Raw genomic sequence first — 25,077 nt, 5'->3', positions numbered from 1 at the left:
AAAATAAGAATTAGAATTATGTTTTCAATGATGATTCAATCACTTCAGTTTTGGTTGGAAAGAAAAGGGTTAATACTGAAGAGAAAAAAAGATCTAATCAGGATTTTCCTTTGGTGGTCCGAGGGGAGATGAATCTGGAGACCACATACTCCAGACCACATATTGAGTGTCTCGGTCTTGTTTCGGATACATTTTTACTCGGCCTTGACTCAGTCTTGGACAATGAGGACTTGTAATTTCTTCCCGAGACCAGCCAAGACCAGCTGAGTAAAAACCTCAATTATCAGCTTCCATTCAGTCAGCACATAAAACCGCGTCGCCAGGCCAAATATATACACTCCTTTCTTGAAACATGAATATCTTATCGCCTATTGAAACTTAATGAAATCAAAGTTTATTTGTCACGTGCGCCGAATACAACAATACAATGTTACTCGTAGACCTTACAGTGAAATGCTTACTTACAGGCTCTAACCAATAGTGCAAAAAAGGTATTAGGTGAACAATAGGTAAGTAAAGAAATAAAACAATGTTAATGTTAAGGACAGTAATGTTACGAGTAAAGTAGGAAGCTCCGGTTTCAATAGTGTTATATAGGTGTTAAGATTTGAATGTTTCAATAAAGGAGTGTATATATTTGGCCTGGCGAAGCGGTTTCATGCGCTGACTGAATGGAAGCTGATAATTTTTTTACTCAGCTGGTCTCGGGAAGAAATTATGAGTCTCCACTGTCCCAGACTGAGTCAAGACCGAGTAAAAATGTATCCGAGACAAGACCGAGACACTCAATATGTGGTCTGGAGTATGTGGTCTCCAGACCGGTTTGGAGTACTACATCACTGGCAGAAAGGGCTTTGCGGTTTCAGTCCCTAATCCCTTACACCCCATGTTACCGAAGGGTTTGTCTTTTGTGTTAACTCAGCAGCATAGACATTCCTCGCAATGGTGACTCTTACACAGTGCAATGTTGCTCGTTTCAGGAAACTAGGTGTAAGCCGCTCGTCACAACTTCACAGGAGAGGCATTTGAACATATTTTTTTATTTTTTATAAAAATGCAGTTTTTGGCAGAAATGCCTTCTGGAACATGTGAACTTTCATGTGCCTTAAAGACAAACTTGTATGCCATCTTTAAATACAAACAAAATTGTTAAATTACGAGCCTAGTTGGTTTAGCCACAGAAAAAGAGGGGAACCTTCTTGCTAGCCGTGATTGGCTGAGATAATGGATGTGCTGGACATGCCGAGAGATAAGTTCAGAATGGTCTGCCATGTAGTACGCTTCTGTCTATATCATGAGCTGCGTAGTATGTGTAGGTAATCCTTTCGAAAGTGGCTTTTTTGAAAGATGTCATGAAGAACTGCACAAATATTGCTAAGGCTCTCCACTTTCTGGAGGACCGAGTTTTGAAATCAGTGGAATGACCGGTGGAAGCAGAGTATGATAGCCAAGGAGATTTAGGCGTATGATTGCAAATGCGGCGGCGGTCGAAAAGAGAACACATAAGGCTGTTGTTTAAAGCACCTGTCTGGATTACATCTTCAAACTAAGGGCAAGCTTGGCATCCGTGACAGAGATGGAGAAACGTTCATCCATGTAGCTAGCTACATTTTCAGATATATTTTGTCAGAAAGTCATTTTCATTGCAAGTTAAAGCTTACTGTTAGCTAGCTAGCTAACGTTAGCTGTCTGGCTGGCTTGCAAGTTAATGTTACATGTATAATCTGTGTAGTAATGTTATTCATATCTCAGAGCCATTTGTATTGCTAGTTATAGCCTAATGTTAGCTAGCTAGCTAGCATTGAACCCAGCTAGATGGTTAGCTTTATCTACCTGTAGATTCATGCAGGGTAGTAACATTATGAGTTGGGATTATGGTTAATTGTTTAGCTAGCTAGCTAGCTACATGTCTAAACAAAAGACTCCACTTTTCAAGTAACCATTTCACTGTACCATTTACACCTTCTAACAAGCTAGAAACAAACCAAAAACATTGTTTAGAAAGTTGCTTTTAATTTTTAAACGGATGGGTTTATTGGTGTTAATACGCACCAGTTATGAGTCATCAGTTATCAGTTTTGGACCCCCAGGCTGCTGATGTCATGCAGCCTGTCATTTTTTTGTTAATAATTTTTCAGAACGACAACGACAAGTTTGATGTCGGACGACAATAGAATGTTCATGATGTCACTGTGACAACTGTATACAGACATGTCGATAGAAGTAGTATAAACCAGCCTTTAGTCTTGAAATCTTTTGTTGTACACCACCATACTCACTGTTTAGCACATTGCCTCACACGTGAAAGAGATGGGTGGGGCTAAGTCTTAAGAGGGTGTGAACGATGCTGAATGGGTGTAGAATAAGAAGAGCTCTTCATGTAGGTGTACCAAACATTCAAGGGCCATTTTCTCAAAAGTGGGGTTACAAGTTTTTCAACTTTCAAAGCAGAATTACTTTCCCATTTGTTCCTCAGCTGCAGTGTGTGATATACAGTTTTTCTAGCTGTGAGTCTACGGAGTCAACTTTTATCTAATGTAAAAAATAAAAAATAAAAAAAAATGTTGCTCCAAAAGACCAAATCGAGGCGGTCAGCCACAAATATACTTTCTTTACATGAGGCTCAGATCTCACTGCCATTCCTCTGTGTCCTTATAAGAGGTTAAATAGGGTAAAAACACGAGCTGTTACGATAGATACCTGTCATCAATCAGTTCCAACCGAGGAATGCGTCCCAGGAATAAAATCATGTGAATAGATCTGACGTGTTGGCACGTAGGGAAACAGAGATGTACGGAAACAATCAACTGTTTCCACATTTTGGCATCTGAGCACAGAGGAGGGAAAGCCCTTGGGTGACATAGACTCCACCCAACCACCCTGCTCGCACTCAGAGATGGTTTTTATCCCCTCAGTTTCCAGGAATCAATAACAACAACGGTCTCCAGCCGCTATCACTGGTTAGCTGGGAGGATGGCAGCTGATTTCAGTCGATCTCTGCTTTCTGAAGGGCCCCACCACTCCCAGTGGGGATTCCAGGATGTCTGGATAGCTGGAGAAAGGCCTGGGCCGCATGCCGTTGCCTGCCATCCCGTTCCCACCACCGCCACCACTGTCCTCCTCCATCCCAGGCTGCATCCTGCCAGAAGCTGAGAGCAGCCGTATGTCGGAGTGTGCATTGGCCACTGTGTGGCGTCGGACTCCTCCCACCTTCTCCAGGTAGGATTCCCCCTCCTGCTCCACTAGGGGAGCCAGAGAGGAGGAGTCTGAGGCATGATGATGAGTAACAGTGATCTCTGGTTGTGCCACTCCTCTTAACCTGGAAAGTGGTGCACGGCATTCTAGGGATATAGGAAGAAGAAGAGGAAAACACCTGTTTGAGTAATTCTCTGCTATTGTTTGAAAGTAATACAGTCGACTCCTGATAAGTATGCATTGGATAAATGCAATGCAAAGCAGTTCACCAGTCCTAATTCAAGAACAATTGTTAAAGGCCCAGTAGTCAAAATTATGTTTATTTACAGTTTTTTTCTATCATATTGTACAACAGCTGATGAAACTAACAGTGCAAAATATTTTTTTTATAAGTGCTATTTCCTGTGCCTTCAGGAAATTAGAGTCATCTATTAAAACTGAATTCATCTCCCAGTGTATGGTGGAAAGCAGACTCAACCAGATTTTCCTCTAGGATTTTGCCTGTGCTTAGCTCTATTCAATTTATTTTTCATCCAGAAAAACATAACAATTACAAGCACACCCATAACATGATTCAGCTACTGTACCACTATGCTTGAAAATATGGAGAGTGGTACTCAATAATGTGTTGTATTGGATTTGCCTCAAACATAACACTTTGTATTCAGGACAGAAAGTGCTATATCACATTTTTTTGCAGTATTACTTTAGTCAAGGGGTGTGAATACTGTAGTTGGCACTGTAGTTGTAGTTAGCTGGCACTGTAGTTGCTGATTTAAAATATAATTTACACAGGACCTTATAATCAGCAGATTTGCATGGGCGGGAGTTTTGGCATTCCATTGTGACATCACCGTGCTGTAAATTGGTTAATAGACCAATAACAAAGAGAGTTCCAAACCTCTCTGCCAATAACAGCTGGTTTTCCCTTTCCCACTCAGACCACTCCCAAAAGCTATTTTTGCCTATTTTAATGGGAATCTATTACAGTAAGGTACTTAATTGATACCCTGAAATTATTTGATATTGATATAAAAACTGCTGCATTGGGCCTTTAATTACTCTGGGATATCTGCATGCTCTAGTTTAGTGCATGACGTCACGACCATCCCAAGCCATTGAATTTATCAGGCTGACTGTAATGGCAATCATAGAAACAACTACACTGGGGAAGGGGAGTAAAAGTGCATTAAAGAAAGTGTGTGTGCTAGCCAGTTCCAGGCCAGTGGGATAAGAAATGTGATCAAATGCAGATTTGCAGGCTCTGGTGATGTTTTTTATGTGGTTTATGTGATTTGTCATGCCATAGAAGCCTAGTTAGGGTTTTCAAGGCTTATTTCCCCTCATAGAGCCCTGGGGGCCACGGTAAAAGGGATCACACATTCTCCTTCTTATTAAAAAAAAAACGGGTCAAATTGCTGTTAATGCTTCTTTTGAAAACAAGTACTATTTTACTCTTTTATTAACTGTTCATTATTGTTCAAAATACAATATGATTAGGGAAAGAAAAAAACACTTAATCTTACTATAAAGCGTGGGACCAAAGCTTATACTATGTTCTGTTGTGACCCAGGCCACTCACCTACGAAGCGGTTGATGTTGCTAACGTGGAGGACGTTACCCAGGTAAGGCGAGATGACTGTCTCGACCAATCCCTCTAGCTGATAGTACTCTTGACTGGGCCCGTTAGACTCATGGATGCCCTGTGGATAGATACAATGACAGAAACATGGACAGATACACTGTGAGTAAGCATGGGATGGTGCTCAACACAGACAGTTGACACAGAGGCCTCACTTTGAACCCTATTGCATTAACTTCACCTTACGATGTGAGATAATGTTATGTTCATTTGCCACAGAGCCAGGCTCTGATTTGCCATGTAGTGCTTCAGCTTTCACTGCAACTGACCCAAAGGGGTTTAGAAGCTACATGTACTAACTATTATTATTCTACTATATGTGGTGACAATTGTCACATAAAGTGTCTACATGTCCAGATTAATGACTGGTGTAGAAGTAAGCTTACCTGCAGAATCAGCAGCATTTGTGTGATGGCTGGGGGGACTGTGGCAATGGGCAGTAGGTCTTCTAGGGAGAGCTTCAACAGAACCAGGTCTCTGAAGCCCAGTAGAGCCATCTGTCTGACGGTAAGCTCCTGACCCTGCACTCACACAGGAAAAAAAACACACATAAACTAATGATGTTCATGAGGGATGAAATTAGATGGCAACATTGCAGTAAAGGGCTGGGAGGACTTCAAGATGCCAAATAAACGAAAGAGTACGGCAAAAAGCAGAGGCTGTAATTGAGAGAGGGAAGGAGAGAGAGAGAGAAAGAGATTTCTCACCCTACACTGACAGGGGCAGGAGAGGATTGTCCCTATCTGGCTGTGTGCGGTAGAATGAGCAGCGAGTTTCGGAATTAAGCCAGGACGGCAGGATTAATAACACCCCTACTGTATAAACCAAGTGCCATGGGATTTGTACTGATCACTGAGGGTCAGGCAGTCGGTTTAAAGTCTCGGCGAAAGGACGGGCTGTATGTTGGCAGTACCTGAACAGGATAGAATATAGCCTGGAGCGTGGGCAAGATCGCAGTGAAGAACCTGATCCACATCTCGGACAGGATAAGGAGTTGACTGTCACCTGAGGAGAAAGGGAGGGACAAATGAACCAGCATTAGATGACACTGTGACAAATGAAACAGATCAAAGTCCTGTCACAGAGTATTCGTCCCCTGAGTCTGAAAGCATTGGACAGGTGGAAATCAATATGGCTCATGGATAAGGATTTTTACTATTGAATTGCTATTACACATAATGCTGTATGCTGCAAAAGACCGAATCGAGGTGGTCAGTTACAAATAAACTCTCTTTACATGAGGCTCAGATCTCACTCTCATTCCTCTGTGTCCTTATGAGAGGTTTAATAGGGTAAAAACACAAGCGGTTACAGTAGATACCTGTCATCAATCAGTTCCAACTGAGGAATGCGTCCCAAGAATAAGACCTTGGGAAAATACCCTGACCATCTCTCTGTGAACAAAGTAACTTCCTTAAATGTAAATGCAAACTAGCCAAATTGTTTGCAACGTTTCATGGCGCAGATGGTACACTTACCCTCATAAAGTCTAATCTTCTCCAGAATATGTGACAGGCCTTTGGTCAAGAGTTGATTCTAGGACAAATTGTAAGAAAGAAAGAGAAAATGTCAGAAACGTATGTTTTTAAATTCAAGGAAACAGTAACAGTTTAAAGTTCTCTTACATGGCTGATGCAAAATGACTCTATTAAAATCTACATGAGGGACAGCTGGTGTGCAAATGAAATGCATCTCACATGCCAGTTGGTGTAAGGTTGCTGAAAGGAGGTGTTCATTTGTGTCCTATCCAAAACACGTAGAAAAGGGGATATTTATAACCAACGTTCAGAATTAACAGGTTTAAACCCCTTTAAAATAATCAGTTCTCTGCTGACTGAATAATTGATCAACAAATGCACAGAAAAGCACTAAGCAAAAGAAAATCTGCTCATTGCATATAGAGGAGCTGGTAAATCAATGTGTTGTGTAACACCTCAACTGACACTGCAATGGAACACACACTTCCACTTCTGATTGAGGCTTGACGGATTCCAAAAAGTTTGACCATTGCTCAACTCAGTGGCAGAGTCCCACCTGTTTAGCCTGTTTTGCATGTTATTTTGGTATGAATACGTGTCACATATCAGTTTGCAAACAAAACAAATCATTGAGTTAATAAAGCCACATACAAACATGTTCTCTTTTTTGCTTTCTTGAGTAAGGCAGCTCCAAAATGCAGGTGTTAGCTCAGTGCTTTCTGTGGTGGTGGGGCAGCCAGCAGAAAATACGGAGCGTAGGGGTTGGTAATGTTCCCTAGTTGCGCCGTGATTGGCTCAGTGTTCTGTTACTCATGGGGACACTACGTCACCGCAAAATCTATGGGGAGAGCTCGAAAATTCAAGCCCTTTGGGTGCTGCCATAGAGTTACATTAGAAGTGCCCATCCAAGAAGGCTCAAGGTCATTGGCCACAGATAAAAAGACATCAAATCATGTTATATCTACCGTAGCTTTGATTGGACTGATGTCAACATCATACTTTCAAAATCTTAGCTAGCAAGCTAGCACTCATCATTATGAATCAAGTCGACAATCTACTGGCAAATCCTTTTCAAACCTTGCCATGTGAAGAGAAATTATGAAGATAATTTATAGATTAAACGTATTGGTGCTCATCGGCCATTGGAGATAAACATTACATAACACATTGGAAATTGCAAATGAGTGGTTTGGAAGGAATCAGTGGCTAACTGCAAGCATTTCAAAGCAATCACTAGCATGCTATTCAGTGGAGTGGGTGTGTGGTCCAAGTCTGGGTTTAAGGATCTCTTTTCCAAGCTTAAAAGGATAAACATTCAACATTGGCAATGCTGTCAATCCAGCATGACTTCTGCCGCCTTCAAAACAACTGGAAACTCGGAACTGGGAAATCTCAGACTTCAGTGAGTTCAAGACAACTGTGACCTCAGGAAAAAAACTAGCTCTGACTGGGAAAATACGTTTTGAATGGTCTTCCAACTCGTAATTCAGAGTCGGGAACTCAAGCCTCTTTCTAGAGCTATGAACTGAAGATCACTGACGTCATGATTCAACGTTTACAGAGTTCCCAGTTGTCTTGAAAGCACCATAAATCCAGAGAATGACAGAGTTCGATGACAAAATTTGCCCACGAAGGTCCGCCGCGCCACTTCCTGTTCAAGTGAGCACAGCACAACAAGGTGAGTCAAAAAATGTATTGTATGCTGCTTCAGAAATGATGTAATATGCCAGGGAGATATGTATACTATAGCTAAGAAAGTAATACTGAGTTGTTGTGTTGTAATTTGAAATACTTGCTACACCAGAAGTTAATGCTTATATGTAGGAGGAATGTATATGGTGGGGTCAATCGAGGGCGGATAAGAGCCATGTGCCTGTGAAGTTACTAAGTAAGGGAAAAGGCAATCACATGGTTGCGGTCACTGATAAGGGTGGATAGCTGTGGATTAGTGAGGAATGGGGGGGGGGGCCGAGGTCAGGTCAGGTCACATGAAGGGAGAAGGAACAGTTTACTACCCACATCACTTAACTTCCTACCTAGCAACAAAGATGTAGGGTTTAGAAAAAAGGAGGAGACTCCGCCTAAAGGGGGGTATAAATACTTGTGCTGGTGGAACCATGTCTTTGTCTTTGCAGCTGTTTGACCCATTGGGTGAATAAACTTGGTTTGAACTTTGACTAGTTGTCTGTTCGTTTTTCACTCTGTTTGTCAGAACCTAACAAAGTTTATGCTGTGTAGTAAGCCATTACTTGCCCATGTGCCTCACCCTAATAATTTGGTCCCTTTTCCCCTCATAATTTAGCCTACTGTTCTGACTTGGTGGTGCATGTAGCCTATAGCCTGTTTTAAAGAAATGTAATCATTGAATATTGTAAGAGCTTTCATTGTCGGCATATGCGCACCCCTTATTTATCCTACGGTTCTGACTTGGTATACAGTGAGAATACCGTAAGAACGGCCCATGCTCTGAATTCTATCGCTGTACATTTCAAAAGTGCTGAACAAATAGTTATATTGACTACGTCCGTCCTTGCTCGCTCGTTATTGTCTTAATCGAAATTACGGATTGCCTCTCATCCACTAGTTGTCCCAGTATGCCATAATTTGTACATCTCAATTGTCAGTAGAAACCACATTTGCTTAATCAGCCACATCAGCTATGTTTTTTAAAGGCAGTAAATGAGGCTGAATTAACTGTTTCGCTGCCAGACAAGGCTCCGCTGATAGCCAGGTGTAGCAGTGGTAAGGTGTTGGGACTGCTGTTGGGACTCTGCTATTGGGACAGCTTCATGTAGGCCCTAACAGTTTGTGGGCACCGTTTGTCACCGTTATAGTGCACTTCGTGTATTGTTTAGTGGTGTAGTGTAGTGGCTTTGCTGGCATGGACCTCCATTTTTGGGGGGAGTGCCCCACCAAGACTTACATGCTAAAATCACCACTGGCTCAACTGCTATTTTAGGACAAATAATTAAGAAAGCAATCTAAATTTAGTTTAGTAAAACACCAAAACACCTTTCACTTCAATTGAAAAATAAATAAATATATGAATTACTTCATTATTATCACTACATTTGACACATGTATATGATTTTCCAGGTACCTTGGCTCTTGTCAACTCACCCAGACTGTTTTTAAATTGTTCTTATTGAGGCATTTTCCTAAAACACCTTACAAACACATTTGACTGGAAAGTTTGTAAAGGGTCTTTTGGAATGAATGGGGCAAAAATCCTTACTTACAAATCTGATATGGCTATTAAGTCCCTAAATAAACGACATATGTACCTACATGTGCATTATATTAAGCAAACTATTCCTTTGATCATTTTAGGTGGTGAATCTACAGTACATGCAAGGGGAAAGGGCATACCTGGAAGTACTCTGTGATGAACGATCCCAGCTCGGTCTTGAGGAGCCATCTAAAAGGACACAGAACAATGGGACTAGCTAATAACGTGAAAGAAAAACATTGATTTAAAACGCACTTTATAAAAGTATTGATAGTGGTGCCCTAAATCAAAGGTGGCGGCAACATTTTGATGTCTCCTTTCCTTTATGTTGATTCCACTAAGGCCTTATCTGTCAAAGCCTTACGGGTTACAAGAACAGAACAAGGAGGACCCTGTCCCCAAAGCTTCCTGCAGTGTGCGGTGAAGTCACAAAGCTCTTACAGAGTACCTCTATCTAGACTGTCAATTCAACCTTACCTGATGCTCTCATTGAGGGTGTAAAGCTCATTAGCTTGCAACCCTCCACCCTGGAACACTTTGATCACGGCTGTTTGGACACTAAGGGACAGAAACACAGGGTCAGGTCAGAGCTCTTAGGTCAGAGGGCACCTCAACTGCCTGGCAAATGGGAAGCTCTGGCTGATATCAACAGGACATTATTTAAACTTTTCTGAAAGATGGATGATTGTGATAGATGGTGATTAGGTTGCCTCATTTTGTCTAATAAGTCAATCATACACTGAGTATACCAAACATTCGGGAACACCTTCCTAATATTGAGTTGCATCCCTTTCCCCTTAGAAAAGCCTCAATTCGTCGGGGCATGGACTCTACAAGGTGTCAAAAACGTTCCACGGGATGCTGTCCTATGTTGACTCCAATGCTTCCCACAGTTGTGTCAAGTTGGCTGGATGTCCTTTGGGTGGTGGACCATTCTTGATACACACGGGGAAATGTTGAGCGTGAAAAACCCAGCAGCGTTGTAGTTCTTGACACAAACTGGTGCACATGGCACCTCCTACCATACACCGTTCAAAGGCACTTAAATATTTTGTCTTGCCTAGGGTTGCAAAGGCTCAGAAACTTTCCGGTAAATTTTCATTAGCTTATTACAGTGAACCTTTTTTGTGGGATACACATAAGGCAATTCTAGGTCTTGTGGCATATTTTGGTTAAACTACCCCCAATTCAATGGAATTGCAACCTTCTGCATGCACAGTGCATTCTTCCATCACATGTACAGCTGATTCTCAATATCTTGCACACTAATGAGATGCTACTGAGCCCACACTACTACACTGTCTGAGCCAAGGACTACATGCTTTCTGGTAAGTTTTGATTACAATACTGGCTGGGGTGAATATATTTTATATAACATACATTATTTTCTTGTTAACTAGTAAATAGTAGCCCACAGCAAAGTGTGTTTAAATCATTTCTAACTTAACCATTTCTGCTAGTTAGTTTTTGCTTCCGTGTGGGTTTTAGCTTGCTTGAGCCTAACTGAGGAGTGTTAATTCACCTGTTTCCATACATGTATCATTTTAAAACATGTATCTTACAAAGGAGTTGTTTAATCTAACTACTTAACTATTTATCTGTACATGGAATTGTATTCGGGTTTTTTTACAATTCTTTTACTCATCTTTACAGGAAAATGCCACGGGCACTATCTGATGTGTGGAGACATTTCCCTCCAGCTAATGTAGAAGGAAAAGCTGTGTACATTTGCAAATACTGTGCCAAATCATATGTGAAGAATGCAACAAAGATGCAGAATCATCTGGCCAAGTGCATAAAGTTCCCTCAGCGCTCACAACAAGCAACCTCTGACAAAAGTCCCTCTACTTCTATAGCAACAGCTCATGGTCCTCCTGGAATCAGAAGTTTATGTGTATGCAACTGGTTCACCTCTGATGCTCACAGGCAATGTGTATTGGAAGAGATTTCTGAATGTTCTTCGCCCAGCATACACCCCTCCAACCAGACATGCTTTATCTACTCATTTGCTGGATGCATAGGTCAACAGAGTTCAAGTGAAGGTCAAGCAAATCATAGAGAAAGCAGACTGTATTGCAATCATCTCTGATGGGTGGTTGAATGTTTGTGAGCAAGGAATAATGAACTACATCATCTCCACCCCTCAACCAGTATTTTACAAGAGCACAGACACAAGGGACAACAGACACACCGGTCTCTACATTGCAGATGAGCTGAAGGAAGTCATCAATGAGCTTGGACCAGAGAAGGTATTTGCACTGGTGACAGACAATGCTGCGAACATGACAGCTGCTTGGTCTAAAGTGGAGGTTTCCTACCCTCACATCACACCCATTGGCTGTGCTGCTCATGCATCACTACAAGAGAGCTAAGGAAATGGTTAGGTATGTGAAGGGTCATCAAGTTATAGCAGCAATCTACCTCACCAAGCAAAGTGAGAAGAATAAGAGCACCACATTGAAGCTGCCCAGCAACACCCATTGGGGTGGTGTTGTCATCATGTTTGACAGTCTCCTGGAGGGGAAGGAGTCTCTCCAAGAAATGGCCATATCACAGTCTGCCGATATGGACAGCCCCATCAAGAGTATCCTCCTGGATGATGTATTTTGGGAGAGAGTGGTAAGCAGCCTGAAACTTCTGAAACCTATAGCAGTAGCCATTGCACGGATTGAGGGAGACAATGCCATCCTGTCTGATGTTCAGACTCTGCTTGCAGATGTAAGAAAATAAATCCGTACTGCCCTGCCCACTTTTGCTCCAAGCAGAGGAAACTGCAGTTCTGAAATACATCAAAAAGCATTAAGACTTCTGCCTGAAGCCCATACACGCTGCAGCGTACATGTTGGACCCCAAGTATGCTGGCAAGAGCATCCTGTCTGGTGCAGAGATCAACAAGGCCTATGGTGTCATCACTACCTTGGCATGGATGAGGGCAAGGTTCTTGGCAGTCTGGCGAAATACACTTCCAAGCAAGGGCTTTGGGATGGAGATGCAATATGGCAGTCGTGCCAACACATCTCATCAGCCACCTGGTGGAAGGGACTTTGTGGATCTGAAGCTCTTTCCCCTGTTGCCTCATCCTCCAAATCCCACCAACATCAGCCGCCTCAGAGCGCTCAGAGGTCCTTGTTTGGGAACACACACACACACCAAAGCATGCAATAGGCTGACCAATACAAGGATTGAAAAATCGGTGGCCATCTGGGCAAATTTGAGGCTTTTTGAGCCTGACAGCGAGCCATCCTCAAGGTTGGAAAGTGACAGTGAAGATGAGGCCTCAGAGACTGATGGCCAAGAGTTGGACATTGAGGAGGATCAGGGAGAAGACATGGAAGCCTGAGAGGAAGACAACCAAAGCTTTAGTTTCTAGACTATCGTTTTACAGATGTATGCTGAAAATGTTTTTGGGAGATGTGATGGATAATTGGGGATCATTCAATACTCCCTATCTTTTATTTATTTATTTTAATTTTATTTTTTTTATTTTATTTTTTTATTTATTTTTTTACTTTTTTTTCTTTGCGGGGTGGATCAGCTTAATATTGCGGAAAGAATGTTGCTTCCAATGTAATTGTCTGCATCATTTCCAATCCCCCATATTTTTTGGGGTAAATATATATATCCATACACGCATGCATACATATACACATATATACATACACATACCTATATAGACATATATACTTTTTTAACGAATATACCTTTATTATTATTCCCCGCAACCCTACCACCGCTCCGCAACCCTACCACCATCTTATACCCATTTTACAGACACAGTCTACTTTATAATAGTTCTCTCTTGTTTGTTCTTAGTCCTTCCTCTATTTCTGTTGTCCATCCAATTTTATTTCCACTTGTAACTGTGCTATTTCACAAAAGCTCCGCACCTATACACATTTCACAGATCCCGRATGCCCTACATTGTTTATCRTGTTATTAGTCCCACCCTTCAGTTCCACTCAACCCRTCCCATCTATCTTCCAACATCATCCATTTCGGATTTTTATTTGCCATATATTTTTCAACTGTGCTGTGATGCTTCACAAAAGATTTGAACCTTCCTATTCTCATAGCTTCTACAGATTGTAAATTAAAAATAAAATTTTTTGCRAAAATAATTATTATATTATTGATTGATTGACTATGGCTTTTCAAATCCCCCAGTATTGCTATCTGTAGCBTTAGTTCTAGGCAAATGTTGCAATTCTTCAGCCATTCCTGGACCTGTGACCAAAAACGAGCTACATATGGACAATACCAAAATAAATGATCTAATGACTCTGCCTCCTCACAACAGAATCTGCAGAGCTGGGAAGATTGTATACCCCATATATATAACATTCTATTAGTTGCAAGAATTTTGTACAGTAATTTAAATTGAAAAATTCGAAGTTTTGAATCCGGCGTTGTTTTGCGTATCAATTCATAAACCATGTGCCATGGAATGGGTACATCGAAAATCTCTTCCCAACTATTTTGCAATTTATATGGCACAGCTGTCAGTTTTTTGGTCCTTAAATGAAATTGGTATATGTTTTTATTTATCACACTTTTCTTTAACCATTTATGTTCTTTAATACAGGGCCGACATACAAGTTCCTTACTTTTTTCCCCTTCTACTTACTCCCTATCTTTTGTTGTTCAGTGAAATCATCCCATGTGAAGAGTCAACTCATTTAATTAAAGTTCAATTCGTAACTAAATCGTTTTTAAACATTTCTATTGGAAGAAATTTTATCATTTGCAATTATGTCTAGTTATGATAAGGTAAAAGGTTTATGTTTCTGTCTCCATATGATATGGTAAATATATCCAATGCAAAAAACATCTACATTTAAATGGTGTTAATATTAATTTGCATATATTTTCGTTAATTCCCATATATTCCCATTAATTCCCACGGAAGATTTCCACCTAAATGATTTCCCTAAAATGTGCAAACCGAGTCTTGCCCATTCATCCTCTGAATGGCACACATACACAATCCATGTCTCAAATGTCTCAAGGTTTAAAAATCCTTCTTTAACCTGTCTCCTCCCCTTCATCTACACCGATTGAAGTGGATTTAACAAGTGACATCAAGAAGGGATCATATCTTTCACCTGTATTCATCTGTCTATGTCATGGAAAGAACAGGTGTCCTTAATGTTATGTAAACTCAGTGTATGTCTTGAGTCATGTTAATTACAATTTCTTTTTAAAACTTATTTTGATAACAACCCACCGTGGAGAATTAGTGCCCTGCAACATTTTCTGAATATGAATTCTCCAATGTAGGAAGAGAGGTGTGAAATACGATGCATTTTGCAACAGGGAGGCATGGACATACTGTAAACAGTGAAAACCAGAGATCCATTTAAAGCCCCTCTGCAGATATTGTCATAACATATTGTCATTACATGGCCTTGGGGGTTTTCATAAACCTTTTCATTGTGTAGCAAAGCTGTGTAAAGGTACTGTCCAGAATCAACCCCTAGCACGTACCCCCTGGGCACTTTTGTAGAGCCTGAAGGAATTAGAAAGGAAAAAAGGGCTTGTGAAAACTTTGCATTGGCCTTTTGTTCTAGTTTAGGGCGGTCCGCTATCAGGTCAAAACAGTGCAGCGTACCATTGTGACTTCGGCCCTTCGCTGTGGAGGACTGTGCCGTACAAGCGGTGGCGGCGGCCCGGTGACCATGTAACCAAGGACACAAAATCCACACCTATGGAAAGACCTGCTTTCGGTGGACAAAGAGCACGCCAAGCGCCTCAGTGGCACCTCTGGGGTTTAGCGGAAGGGACCTCTTAGCGGCCGAAGCGCCCGCTGCCCCATCCGCTTCCCACAAAACATCCTGTCAAATGCTCTATTCACTTCCTGAGAGAAGTGGAGGGGGGAGAGCAGTCTGACACATTTCCATACCGAAATAAAGGGTTAGCTTCCGTTTCCGTAGTGAGTATGTTCAAAACCGCCAGCTCAACAGTACTATCCACACTTTTTGCAGATAAAGAGTGATGGGGTGGTCAGAGAGGAAAGAGACCGTCGCAGGTCTTCCTGCTCCAACCCGGACACTTACTAATATACACATAACCCACATCGTCTAAACACTTCCTGGTGGGATTACAACATTATTTATCCTGTCATTTCCTATCATGTTCTCTTTGGACATTTTAGGGAAATAAAGTGAGGCACAAAGAGATATGATATGTATCAAATCTAGTTGCTTCCCATTTGAAAGCAAACCAAAAGTCAGTTTAGTATCTAATGGCTGGTATGGACCCTCTGTCAGAGATGTATGAAAAGAGAAACGTGTTTCACACACTCAAACACACACATTTAAAAGCAGTGTTGGATGTGGTTCGCACAGATGAGGCTCACCCACCTATTCCAGACGCTTGTGTTGGACAGCTGCTGGCCGACCGAGCTGGCGTGGAAGCAGGCGAGGTCCGTCAGCACGGGCGAGCTCATGAAGCGAGGGCGGGGCCGCCGAAATGATCCCATCATGCACCAGGCCTGCAGAAAACACAAGTCAGTGGTTAATAATGGCTATTCAATTGGGTGCAACTAAAAGTTCATGCCATTGCCGATTAAAAAAAATATATATATCCTGCGGTATAGAAGTCTGTGTATGAGCTATACAGTGCATTTCTGCCTCCAATGCTAATGCCGTTCATTCTACTGAATAGACCACATGGATGAAATGAAAACTTGGTGTGACATTGTGAAAGTTTCAGAATCAACAGCCACTGGCGGAGACGAAGACTGAAACCAAAATACTTTGTCTACAACATTCACACAAAATGTGTTTGTGTGTGTACAGTAAACCGCTACAATGAGCGAGTGAGTTCACGAAGCGAAACCGTGTCTGAGGGGAAGACAGACACTCGCTCTCACAGCAGGTATGCATGCTTATGTTGTCTTAATACGAGAGAGCCTGTATCATTCCGAAAGCAGAGAGGTGGTGAACCCCCGCCGCTGTGCAGTCATGTCAACTTCCTCTCGTCCATTAGCTTCCTGCCTTACTGCTCTAACCCAAACCTCAGTAGTGTTTACAGCACAAACTGTGCCCTAATGAAAGGGCCAACCGCCAAAAGCCTGGGTTGGTTAGGTAAGAGAAGAGTGGCTAAGCTAGGCTACACTAGGCTATAATAAGTGCCTGAGAACAGCAGTTTAATGGGATTCGGCGTTCCGCACAGATATATGGATAGCTTGTGAGCCAGGCCCCAGAAAATAACGCTGTGTCGAGAGCTTGGTAAACTAAAATTAGATAAGGGACAAGGTGACAGGAGGTGGGCCATCGCACAGCTTTTAGACTCAAGTCACCCACTGACAGAGAGAGCAGGAAACCCACATGAAGGGGAAGGGAGGGTGGTGAATGCCACCAAATGTTGTAAACAACGCACATGCGCTCTTTCCCACGCATTGAAAAGGCACTCATGCACAAGCTGGCCTGGTACATAAACAATCACACACAGACTTGCACAAACACAAGCTAGCAAACACCTACGGTACACACTTGAGCGAGACATGCACACACAAGCTGGTGAACACACACACACACCGCACCCCGCCTGTACCCACCACGTCACCCCATCCCACACACATCTGGGTGTCAGAAAGTATCCCTACCTCCCCAATCTACTCTGTAGAATGAGAGCAGATGCAACAGCACCCACCACTCCTTTAAAGAGGCGCAATGCCTAATATTCAAGATATGTGGGCCAACCCTTGCTTGCGTGAAAGAATTGGTTAAGATTTACAGATGTGTTATGACCAGCTCAGTTGGGCCTGTGTGTGTACAAATGAATGAGAGAGAGAGCGAGAGAGCGAGAGCGAGAGAGAGAGAGAGAGAGAGAGAGAGAGAGAGAGAGAGAGAGAGAGAGAGAGAGAGAGAGAACGTGACTTATGTACATGTGTGCGTGTGTCCTCATCAAGTGCAGATCCAAAATTAGAAAGAACATCGAAAAGCTGTAAATGAAAGATTATTCTGCACCTCCTTTTTTTCTCTCGCCTTCGTGCTCTGCGTCCCCTCTAATGCTGTCCCTTTGTGCACTCCACTGAGGGTAGCCTGGCAACGCTAAATAAGTATTTAGCAATCACCTCTCTCTCTGTTCTCTGTTTGGCAGACCAGATGAAAATAAACAATAGCATGCTTGTGTGCATCCATTTGCCCTGATCCAAGAAGAAATCAGAGTGAGGGTTTGTGGGGCACTCTGCAACATGAGGGCTGGACTATTAGCCACCTGGGTCGCCCTAATTGAGACTAGGGTAGTGGGCACTATGGATGTATACTTTCAAAATGCATCCATAAATACAATGTTTAGCACAGATCTGTAGATGACTGGATAGGGGACGGTAGTAGTAGGGGAATTCTATGGTAACAGAATGACACTGAAATACTTTTAAATTGAAAAAGAATGATGCCAAACAAAAACCTTTGACTACAAAGTCAAAGAAACCAGACAACTCTATGCACAAGGAATCGTGCTACACTGTACTGTACCAAACTCTACTCTACTGTATTATATTGTACTGACCTATACATTTCTTTACCGTACTGTACCAAACTCTAATGCGAGTGTAGCAAATCAAGATGTAGCGTCATTGCTTGTAGACGCAGTTTGGTGTTAGGCTGGGTGACTGTTAGGGACTACTATTTTAGATCAGCACATTAGAGCTTTTCTACTTCTCATTCTCTTTGAATCAGCGCCTGCGCCCTATTGCCACAGGCTTGGTATCACCAACACTGGATGTCACCTTGCCTCTTTGACTAAGTACTTACAACCTTCAGTGACATTCTAAAGATCTAATGCCTTCCCTAATCAGCAGTAGGAGTTACTAGTAAGGTAATTATTTTCAGCGAGGAGTGTCACACACACGAGCAGGCCTTAGGCTGCAATGACTGTCAGCGTAGCGTCAACCACCTTTACTGTACTTTCCTATAAAGGTGCATCAAACTGCTGCAACTTGGACTCATGGGTAGACGTAACATGGTTAACGTAAATATGTCTCCCTCCACCTGGTATGATATGTTACATTTCGTATGGTATGTATACATTTGAGGAGGTCCATCTTCCATCTCGTATAACTTAATATGTCTTCTAGGCAGAGTTGCAAAGAAAAATCCATATCTCAGACTGTTCAATAAAAAGAAAAGATTAAGATGGACAAAAGAACACAGACACTGGACAGAGGGACGCCTCTTCACTGTTGACGTTGAGACTGGTGTTTTGCGGGTACTATTTAATGAAGCTGCAAGTTGAGGACTTGTGAGGCGTCTGTTTCTCAAACTAGACACTCTAATGTACTTGTCCTCTTGCTCAGTTGTGCACCAGGGCCTCCCACTCCTCTTTCTATTCTGGTTAGAGCCAGTTTGCACTGTTCTGTGAAGGGAGTAGTACACAGTGTTGTACGAGATCTTCAGTTCCTGGGCAATTTCTTGCATTGAATAGCCTTCATTTCTCAGAACAAGAACAGACTGACGAGTTTCAGAAGAAAAGTCTTTGTTTCTGGCCATTTTGAGCCTGTAATCGAACACACAAATGCTGATGCTCCAGATACTCACCTAGTCTAAAAGCCCGTTTTATTGCTTCTTTAATCAGCAGCACAGTTTTCAGCTGTGCTAACATAATTGCAAAAGGGGTTTCTAATGATCAATTAGCCTTTTAAAATGATACACTTGGATTTGCTAACACAACGTGCCATTGGAACACAGGAATGACGGTTGCTGATAATGGGCCTCTGTACACATATGTAGATATTCCATAAAAAAATCTGCCGTTTCCAGCTACAATAGTCATTTACAACATTAACAATGTCTACACTGTATTTCTGATCAATTTGATATTATTTTAATGGACAAAAAATATGCTTTTCTTTCAAAAACAAGGACATTTCTAAGTGACCCCAAACTTTTGAAAGGTAGTGTATTTGTTAATAATTCCAATTTGTTGTGGCTAACATTAGTTAGGTTCCTAACGTTAGTTAGGTGGCTAACGTTAAATACGCTAGGGGTTAGGGGTTAAGGCTAGGAGTTAGGTTAAAGGGTAAAGGTTAGGGGAAGGGTTGGCTAACATTAGAGGTCGACCGATTAATCGCCATGGCCGAATAATTAGGGCCGATTTTTCATAACAATCGGTAATCAGCATTTTTGGACGCCGATTATGGCCGATTACATTGCAATCCACGAGGAGACTGCGTGGCAGGCTGACCACCTGTTACGCGAGTGCAGCATCAAAAGGACCTTGTGGCTGCAAGGAGCCAAGGTAAGTTGCTAGCTAGCATTAAACTTATCTTATAAAAAACAATCAATCTTAACATAATCACTAGTGAACTGCACATGGTTGATGATATTACTAGGTTAACTAGCTTGTCCTGCGTTGCATATAATCAATGCGGTGCCTTGATTATATAATCAATGCGGTGCCTTGATTTATCATTGAATCACAGCCTACTTCAACTTCGCCAAACGGGTGATGATTTAACAAAAGTGCATTCGTGAAAAAAGCACACTCGTATATGCAGCAGTTTGGGCCACCTGGCTCGTTGCGAACTGTGTGAAGACAATTTCTTCCTAACAAAGACCGTAATTAATTTGCCTGAATTTTACATAATTATGACATAACATTGAAGGTTGTGCAATGTAACAGAAATATTTAGACTTAGGGTTGCAACCCATTCGATAAAATACAGAAAGGTTCGGTATTTCACTGAAAGAATAAACGTTTTGTTTTCGAAATGATAGTTTCCAGATTTGACCATATTAATGACCTAAGGCTCGTATTTCTGTGTGTTTATTATATTATAATTAAGTCTATGATTTGATATTTGATAGAGCAGTCTGACTGAGCGGTGGTAGGTAGCAGCAGGCTCTTAAGCATTCATTCAAACAGCACTTTACTGCGTTTGCCAGCAGCTCTTAGCAATGCTTGAAGCACAGCGCTGTTTATGACTTCAAGCCTATCAACTCCCAAGATTAAGCTGGCAATACTATAGTGCCTATAAGAACATCCAATAGTCAAAGGTATATGAAATACAAATGTTATAGAGAAAAATAGTCCTATAATAACTACAACCTAAAACTTCTTATCTGGGATTATTGAAGACTCATGTTAAAAGGAACCACTAGCTTTCATATGTTCTCATGTTCTGAGCAAGGAACTTAAATGTTAGCTTTTTTACATTGTACATATTGCACTTATACTTTCTTCTCCAACACTGTGTTTTTGCATTATCTAAACCAAATTGAACATGTTTCATTATTGATTTGAGACTAAATTGATTTTATTTATGTATTATATTAAGATAAAATAAGTGTTCATTGTTCATTCAGTATTGTTGTAATTGTCATTATTACACACATATATATATATATATATATATATACTGCTCAAAAAAATAAAGGGAACACTTAAACAACACAATGTAACTCCAAGTCAATCACACTTCTGTGAAATCAAACTGTCCACTTAGGAAGCAACACTGATTGACAATAAATTTCACATGCTGTTGTGCAAATGGAATAGACAACAGGTGGAAATTATAGGCAATTAGCAAAACACCCCCAATAAAGGAGTGGTTCTGCAGGTGGTGACCACAGACCACTTCTCAGTTTCCTATGCTTCCTGGCTGATGTTTTGGTCACTTTTGAATGCTGGCGGTGCTTTCACTCTAGTGGTAGCATGAGACGGAGTCTACAACCCACACAAGTGGCTCAGTAGTGCAGCTCATCCAGGATGGCACATCAATGCGAGCTGTGGCAAGAAGTTTGCTGTGTCTGTCAGCGTAGTGTCCATAGCATGGAGCGCTACCAGGAGACAGGCCAGTACATCAGGAGACGTGGAGGAGGCCGTAGGAGGGCAACAACCCAGCAGCAGGACCGCTACCTCCGCCTTTTGTCAAGGAGGAGCACTGCCAGAGCCCTGCAAAATGACCTCCAGCAGGCCACAAATGTGCATGTGTCTGCTCAAACGGTCAGAAACAGAATCCATGAGGTGGTATGAGGGCCCGACGTCCACAGGTGGGGGTTGTGCTTACACCAAGATTGGCAAATTCGCCACTGGCGCCCTTGTGCTCTTCACAGATGAAAGCAGGTTCACACTGAGCACATGAGCACATGTGACAGACGTGACAGAGTCTGGAGACGCCGTGGAGAACGTTCTGCTGCTTGCAACATCCTCCAGCATGACCGGTTTGGTGGTGGGTCAGTCGTGGTGGGGGTGGCATTCTTTTGGGGCCGCACAGCCCCTCCATGTGCTCGCCAGAGGTAGCCTGACTGCCATTAGGTACCGAGATGAGATCCTCAAACCTTGTGAGACCATATACTGGTGCGGTTGGCCCTGGGTTCCTCTAATGCAAGACAATGCTAGACCTCATGTGGCTGGAGTTGTCAGCAGTTCCTGCAAGAGGAAGGCTTGATGCTATGGACTGGCCCGCAAGTTCCCCAGACCTGAATCCAATTGAGCACATCTGGGACATCATGTCTCGCTCCATCCACCAACGCCACGTTGCACCACAGACTGTCCAGGAGTTGGCGGATGCTTTAGTCCAGGTCTGGGAGGAGATCCCTCAGGAGACCATCCGCCACCTCATCAGGAGCATGCCCAGGCGTTGTAGGGAGGTCATACAGGCACGTGGAGGCCACACACACTACTTGAGCCTCATTTTGACTTGTTTTAAGGACATTACATCAAAGTTGGATCAACCTGTAGTGTGGTTTTCCACTTTAATTTTGAGTGTGACTCCAAATCCAGACCTCCATGGGTTGATAAATTTGATTTCCATTGATAATTTTAGTGTGATTTTGTTGTCAGCACATTCAACTATGTAAAGAAAAAAAGTATTTAATAAGAATATTTCATTCATTCAGATCTAGGATGTGTTATTTTAGTATTCCCTTTATTTTTTGGAGCAGTGTATATATATACATATACGTATATATATATATAAATAAAAATCGGCCCATTAATCGGTATCGGCTTTTTTGGTCCTCCAATAATCGGTATCGGTGTTGAAAAATCATAATCGGTCGACCTCTAGCTAACATGCTAATAAGTACACTGAACAAAAATATAAACGCAACTTGCAACAATTTCAACAATTTTCCTGAGTTACAGTTCATATAAGGAAATTAGTAAATTGAAATAAATTAATTAGGCCCAAATCTATGGATTTCACAACTGGGCAATTTGTGCACACAATTTGAGCCATGGGAGGGCATAGGCCGACCCACATGGGAGCCAGGCCCACCCACTGGGGAGCCAGACACGGCCAATCAGAATACATTTTTCCCACAAAAGGGCTTAATTAAAAACAGAAATACTCCTCAGTTTCATCATCTGTCTAGGTGGCTGATCTCAGACGATCCCGCAGGTGAGGGAAGCTGGATGTGGAGGTCCTGGGCTGGCATGGTTACACATGGTCTGCGTTTGTGAGGCCGGTTGGACGTACTGCCAAATTCTCTAAAATTACGTTGGAGGTGGCTTATGGTAGAGAAATGAACATTAAATTAATTTTAGTCTTGCAGTCAGTATGCCAATTGCACGCTCCTTCAAAAATTTTGACATCTGTGGCATTGCATTGTGTGACATAACTGCACATTTTAGAGTGGGCTTTTATTGTACCCAGCGCAAGGAGAACCTGTGTAATAATCATGCTGTTTAATCAGCTTCTTGATATGCCACACCTGTCAGGTGGATGAATTATCTTTGCAAAGGAAAATTTCTTACAAACAGGGATGTTATGATATTTGTGCACACAATTTGAGAGAAATACGTTTTTTGTGCATATGGAAAATTTCTGTGATCTTCTACTTCAGTTCATGAAACATGGGACCAACACTTTACATTTTGCGTTTATATTTTTCTTCAGTATAGTTGCAAAGTAGCTAAAAAGTAGTAAGTAGTTCCAAAGTTGCTAAAATACTAAAGTTTTTATACCAAACATAACATATCATAGTAATTTGGGTGTCCGGGATTTACATTTACGATGTCACTATTAGTCTATGAGAACAGGCTGAACTACCAAGGAGTAACAGACAGCATGCCCAGTCCTGCAAAATTCAGTGGAGATGTTATCCAATGGTTTGAGTTCATTTTCTACATATGTATGCAGTTTTTTACTGCGGTCTAGACGTTCACTGACACACACACACACACACACTCATTTGGGAAGAAACTTCAAGATGGCAAATCAGAATCTCGAGAAGTTGAAAGGCAGAAACCATATATTAGAAGTGTGACTGTCAAAGTGAATATTTATCTTTAGAAGTAGGCTGGGCTAATTTGAATACATTTTGTAAACAAACATATTTTAAAGCGTATCTTACCTTTTACAAGCTCACTTCAACTACTCTCCAAGTGCCGTGTATCTAGCGCACAGCGGCGTCCTTGTGGCGACAATTTCAAATTCGTGTATAAAGCATGTGTAGCCTATACCTCTTTGAACTAGCAAACTATGAAATTTAACCAATTGAAAGGTCCTTGGTTTTTAGTCTCGTCGTCTAATAATTCAGCCCATAAAGAGTTGCATTAGCTTGGAGGCTATTTGCTACATCTGTTACTTTCTACTGCAAAAGTATCGGACGACGCTCGCGCTTACAAGTGTGACTTTCATCAATACACATCTATAGAGTTCGTTCATTCTCTCGTGGTGCCTGCCCCTCCTCCCCGACACCGATTGTTACGGAATACTTAACCGTTTAAATATTCATGAAGTGATCACCCCTCTCTGTAAGCGGAAGCATTATAACGGTTTATTATAGCCTATAATAAAGTTATGTGAGTTGTCGCAGAATTGATAGGGAGTTTTTAGGAAATGGTTGTCTTTAATACAATATTGACTTTCACTAAATTCAACAATAAAAGCATAGGCCTAGATGCTTCACAATAACTGTGTTGAAACTATTGCACACTGCACAGGATACTATTTTGTACCTAACTACTAGCATTGTAATTTGTATAATATGTTATATCAAATTATACTATTCATTACACAAGCCAACTGCAGGCGTCGTCTAGGATTAATGAAGTGAAGTACTGACTTGTCACACATTTAGTGTGAAGAAATGCAATTTCACCTACCAATATAATTTCAATTTGTAGGCCTACAAAAACCACATTTCTAAACCCTCCACTATCACCATACATGTTGACGCAACTAGGCCTGCACATATCGTATTTTTTTCAATCCATTATTATTGTGCAATCCTAAAAGGTAAACATTTCAACTTCAAAGTGTTGTGATTTTGATAAGAGTAAAATGAAACAGGGCGATAGAAGTCCAATCCATTTTTCCACCCTGACCAAACAATAAATCCTTTGATTCTCTCAAAATAACTTTCTACCTGACATCTACTTGACAGTCTACCATGTCAACGTGAAGTTCGAGACTCTTGAACGTGCTCAAGAAAGTCAAAACCCCCACTGAGGGAATCATCATGTTGATTGTCAGTCAAGAAAAAGGATCAGGCTAAAATGAATTGGACAGTGCTGATCCTTTATAATCACTTAAGCAAGAGCCTTATTTGGTCTACAGAGGGTCAAACCAGTGCCACCTT

General features: G+C 41.7%; 1 protein-coding gene across 1 annotated transcript; it reads right to left on the bottom strand.

Annotated features, from left to right (window-relative positions):
- Nucleotides 1–1,993: 1,993 nt before the first annotated feature.
- prr5l (proline rich 5 like) lies at nt 1,994–24,171 on the bottom strand. The gene is made up of 9 exons (XM_023984730.2): nt 23,848–24,171; nt 15,904–16,034; nt 10,022–10,102; nt 9,685–9,733; nt 6,316–6,373; nt 5,751–5,842; nt 5,224–5,358; nt 4,778–4,898; nt 1,994–3,341 (listed from the first exon to the last, which is right to left on the bottom strand). Exons 2-9 carry the CDS (start codon nt 16,023–16,025, stop codon nt 2,962–2,964), a joined length of 1,038 nt encoding a protein of 345 aa, XP_023840498.1. The 5' UTR covers nt 16,026–16,034; nt 23,848–24,171; the 3' UTR covers nt 1,994–2,961.
- Nucleotides 24,172–25,077: the final 906 nt, after the last annotated feature.

This window comes from Salvelinus sp. IW2-2015, linkage group LG4q.1:29 (genome assembly GCF_002910315.2).
Source record: "Salvelinus sp. IW2-2015 linkage group LG4q.1:29, ASM291031v2, whole genome shotgun sequence".
In the NCBI taxonomy this organism is placed as follows: Eukaryota; Metazoa; Chordata; class Actinopteri; order Salmoniformes; family Salmonidae; genus Salvelinus; species Salvelinus sp. IW2-2015.
This window is presented reverse-complemented; position numbering and strand designations above follow the sequence as displayed.

Coding starts and splice junctions, on each gene's coding strand:
- prr5l (XM_023984730.2), bottom strand. CDS start 16,025: ATGATGGGATCATTTCGGCGGCCCCGCCCTCGCTTCATGAGCTCGCCC. Junction 10,103..15,903: donor AACACAAGCGTCTGGAATAG/GTGGGTGAGCCT, acceptor TCTGTCCCTTAG/TGTCCAAACAGCCGTGATCA. Junction 5,843..6,315: donor GAAGATTAGACTTTATGAGG/GTAAGTGTACCA, acceptor CTTTCTCCTCAG/GTGACAGTCAACTCCTTATC.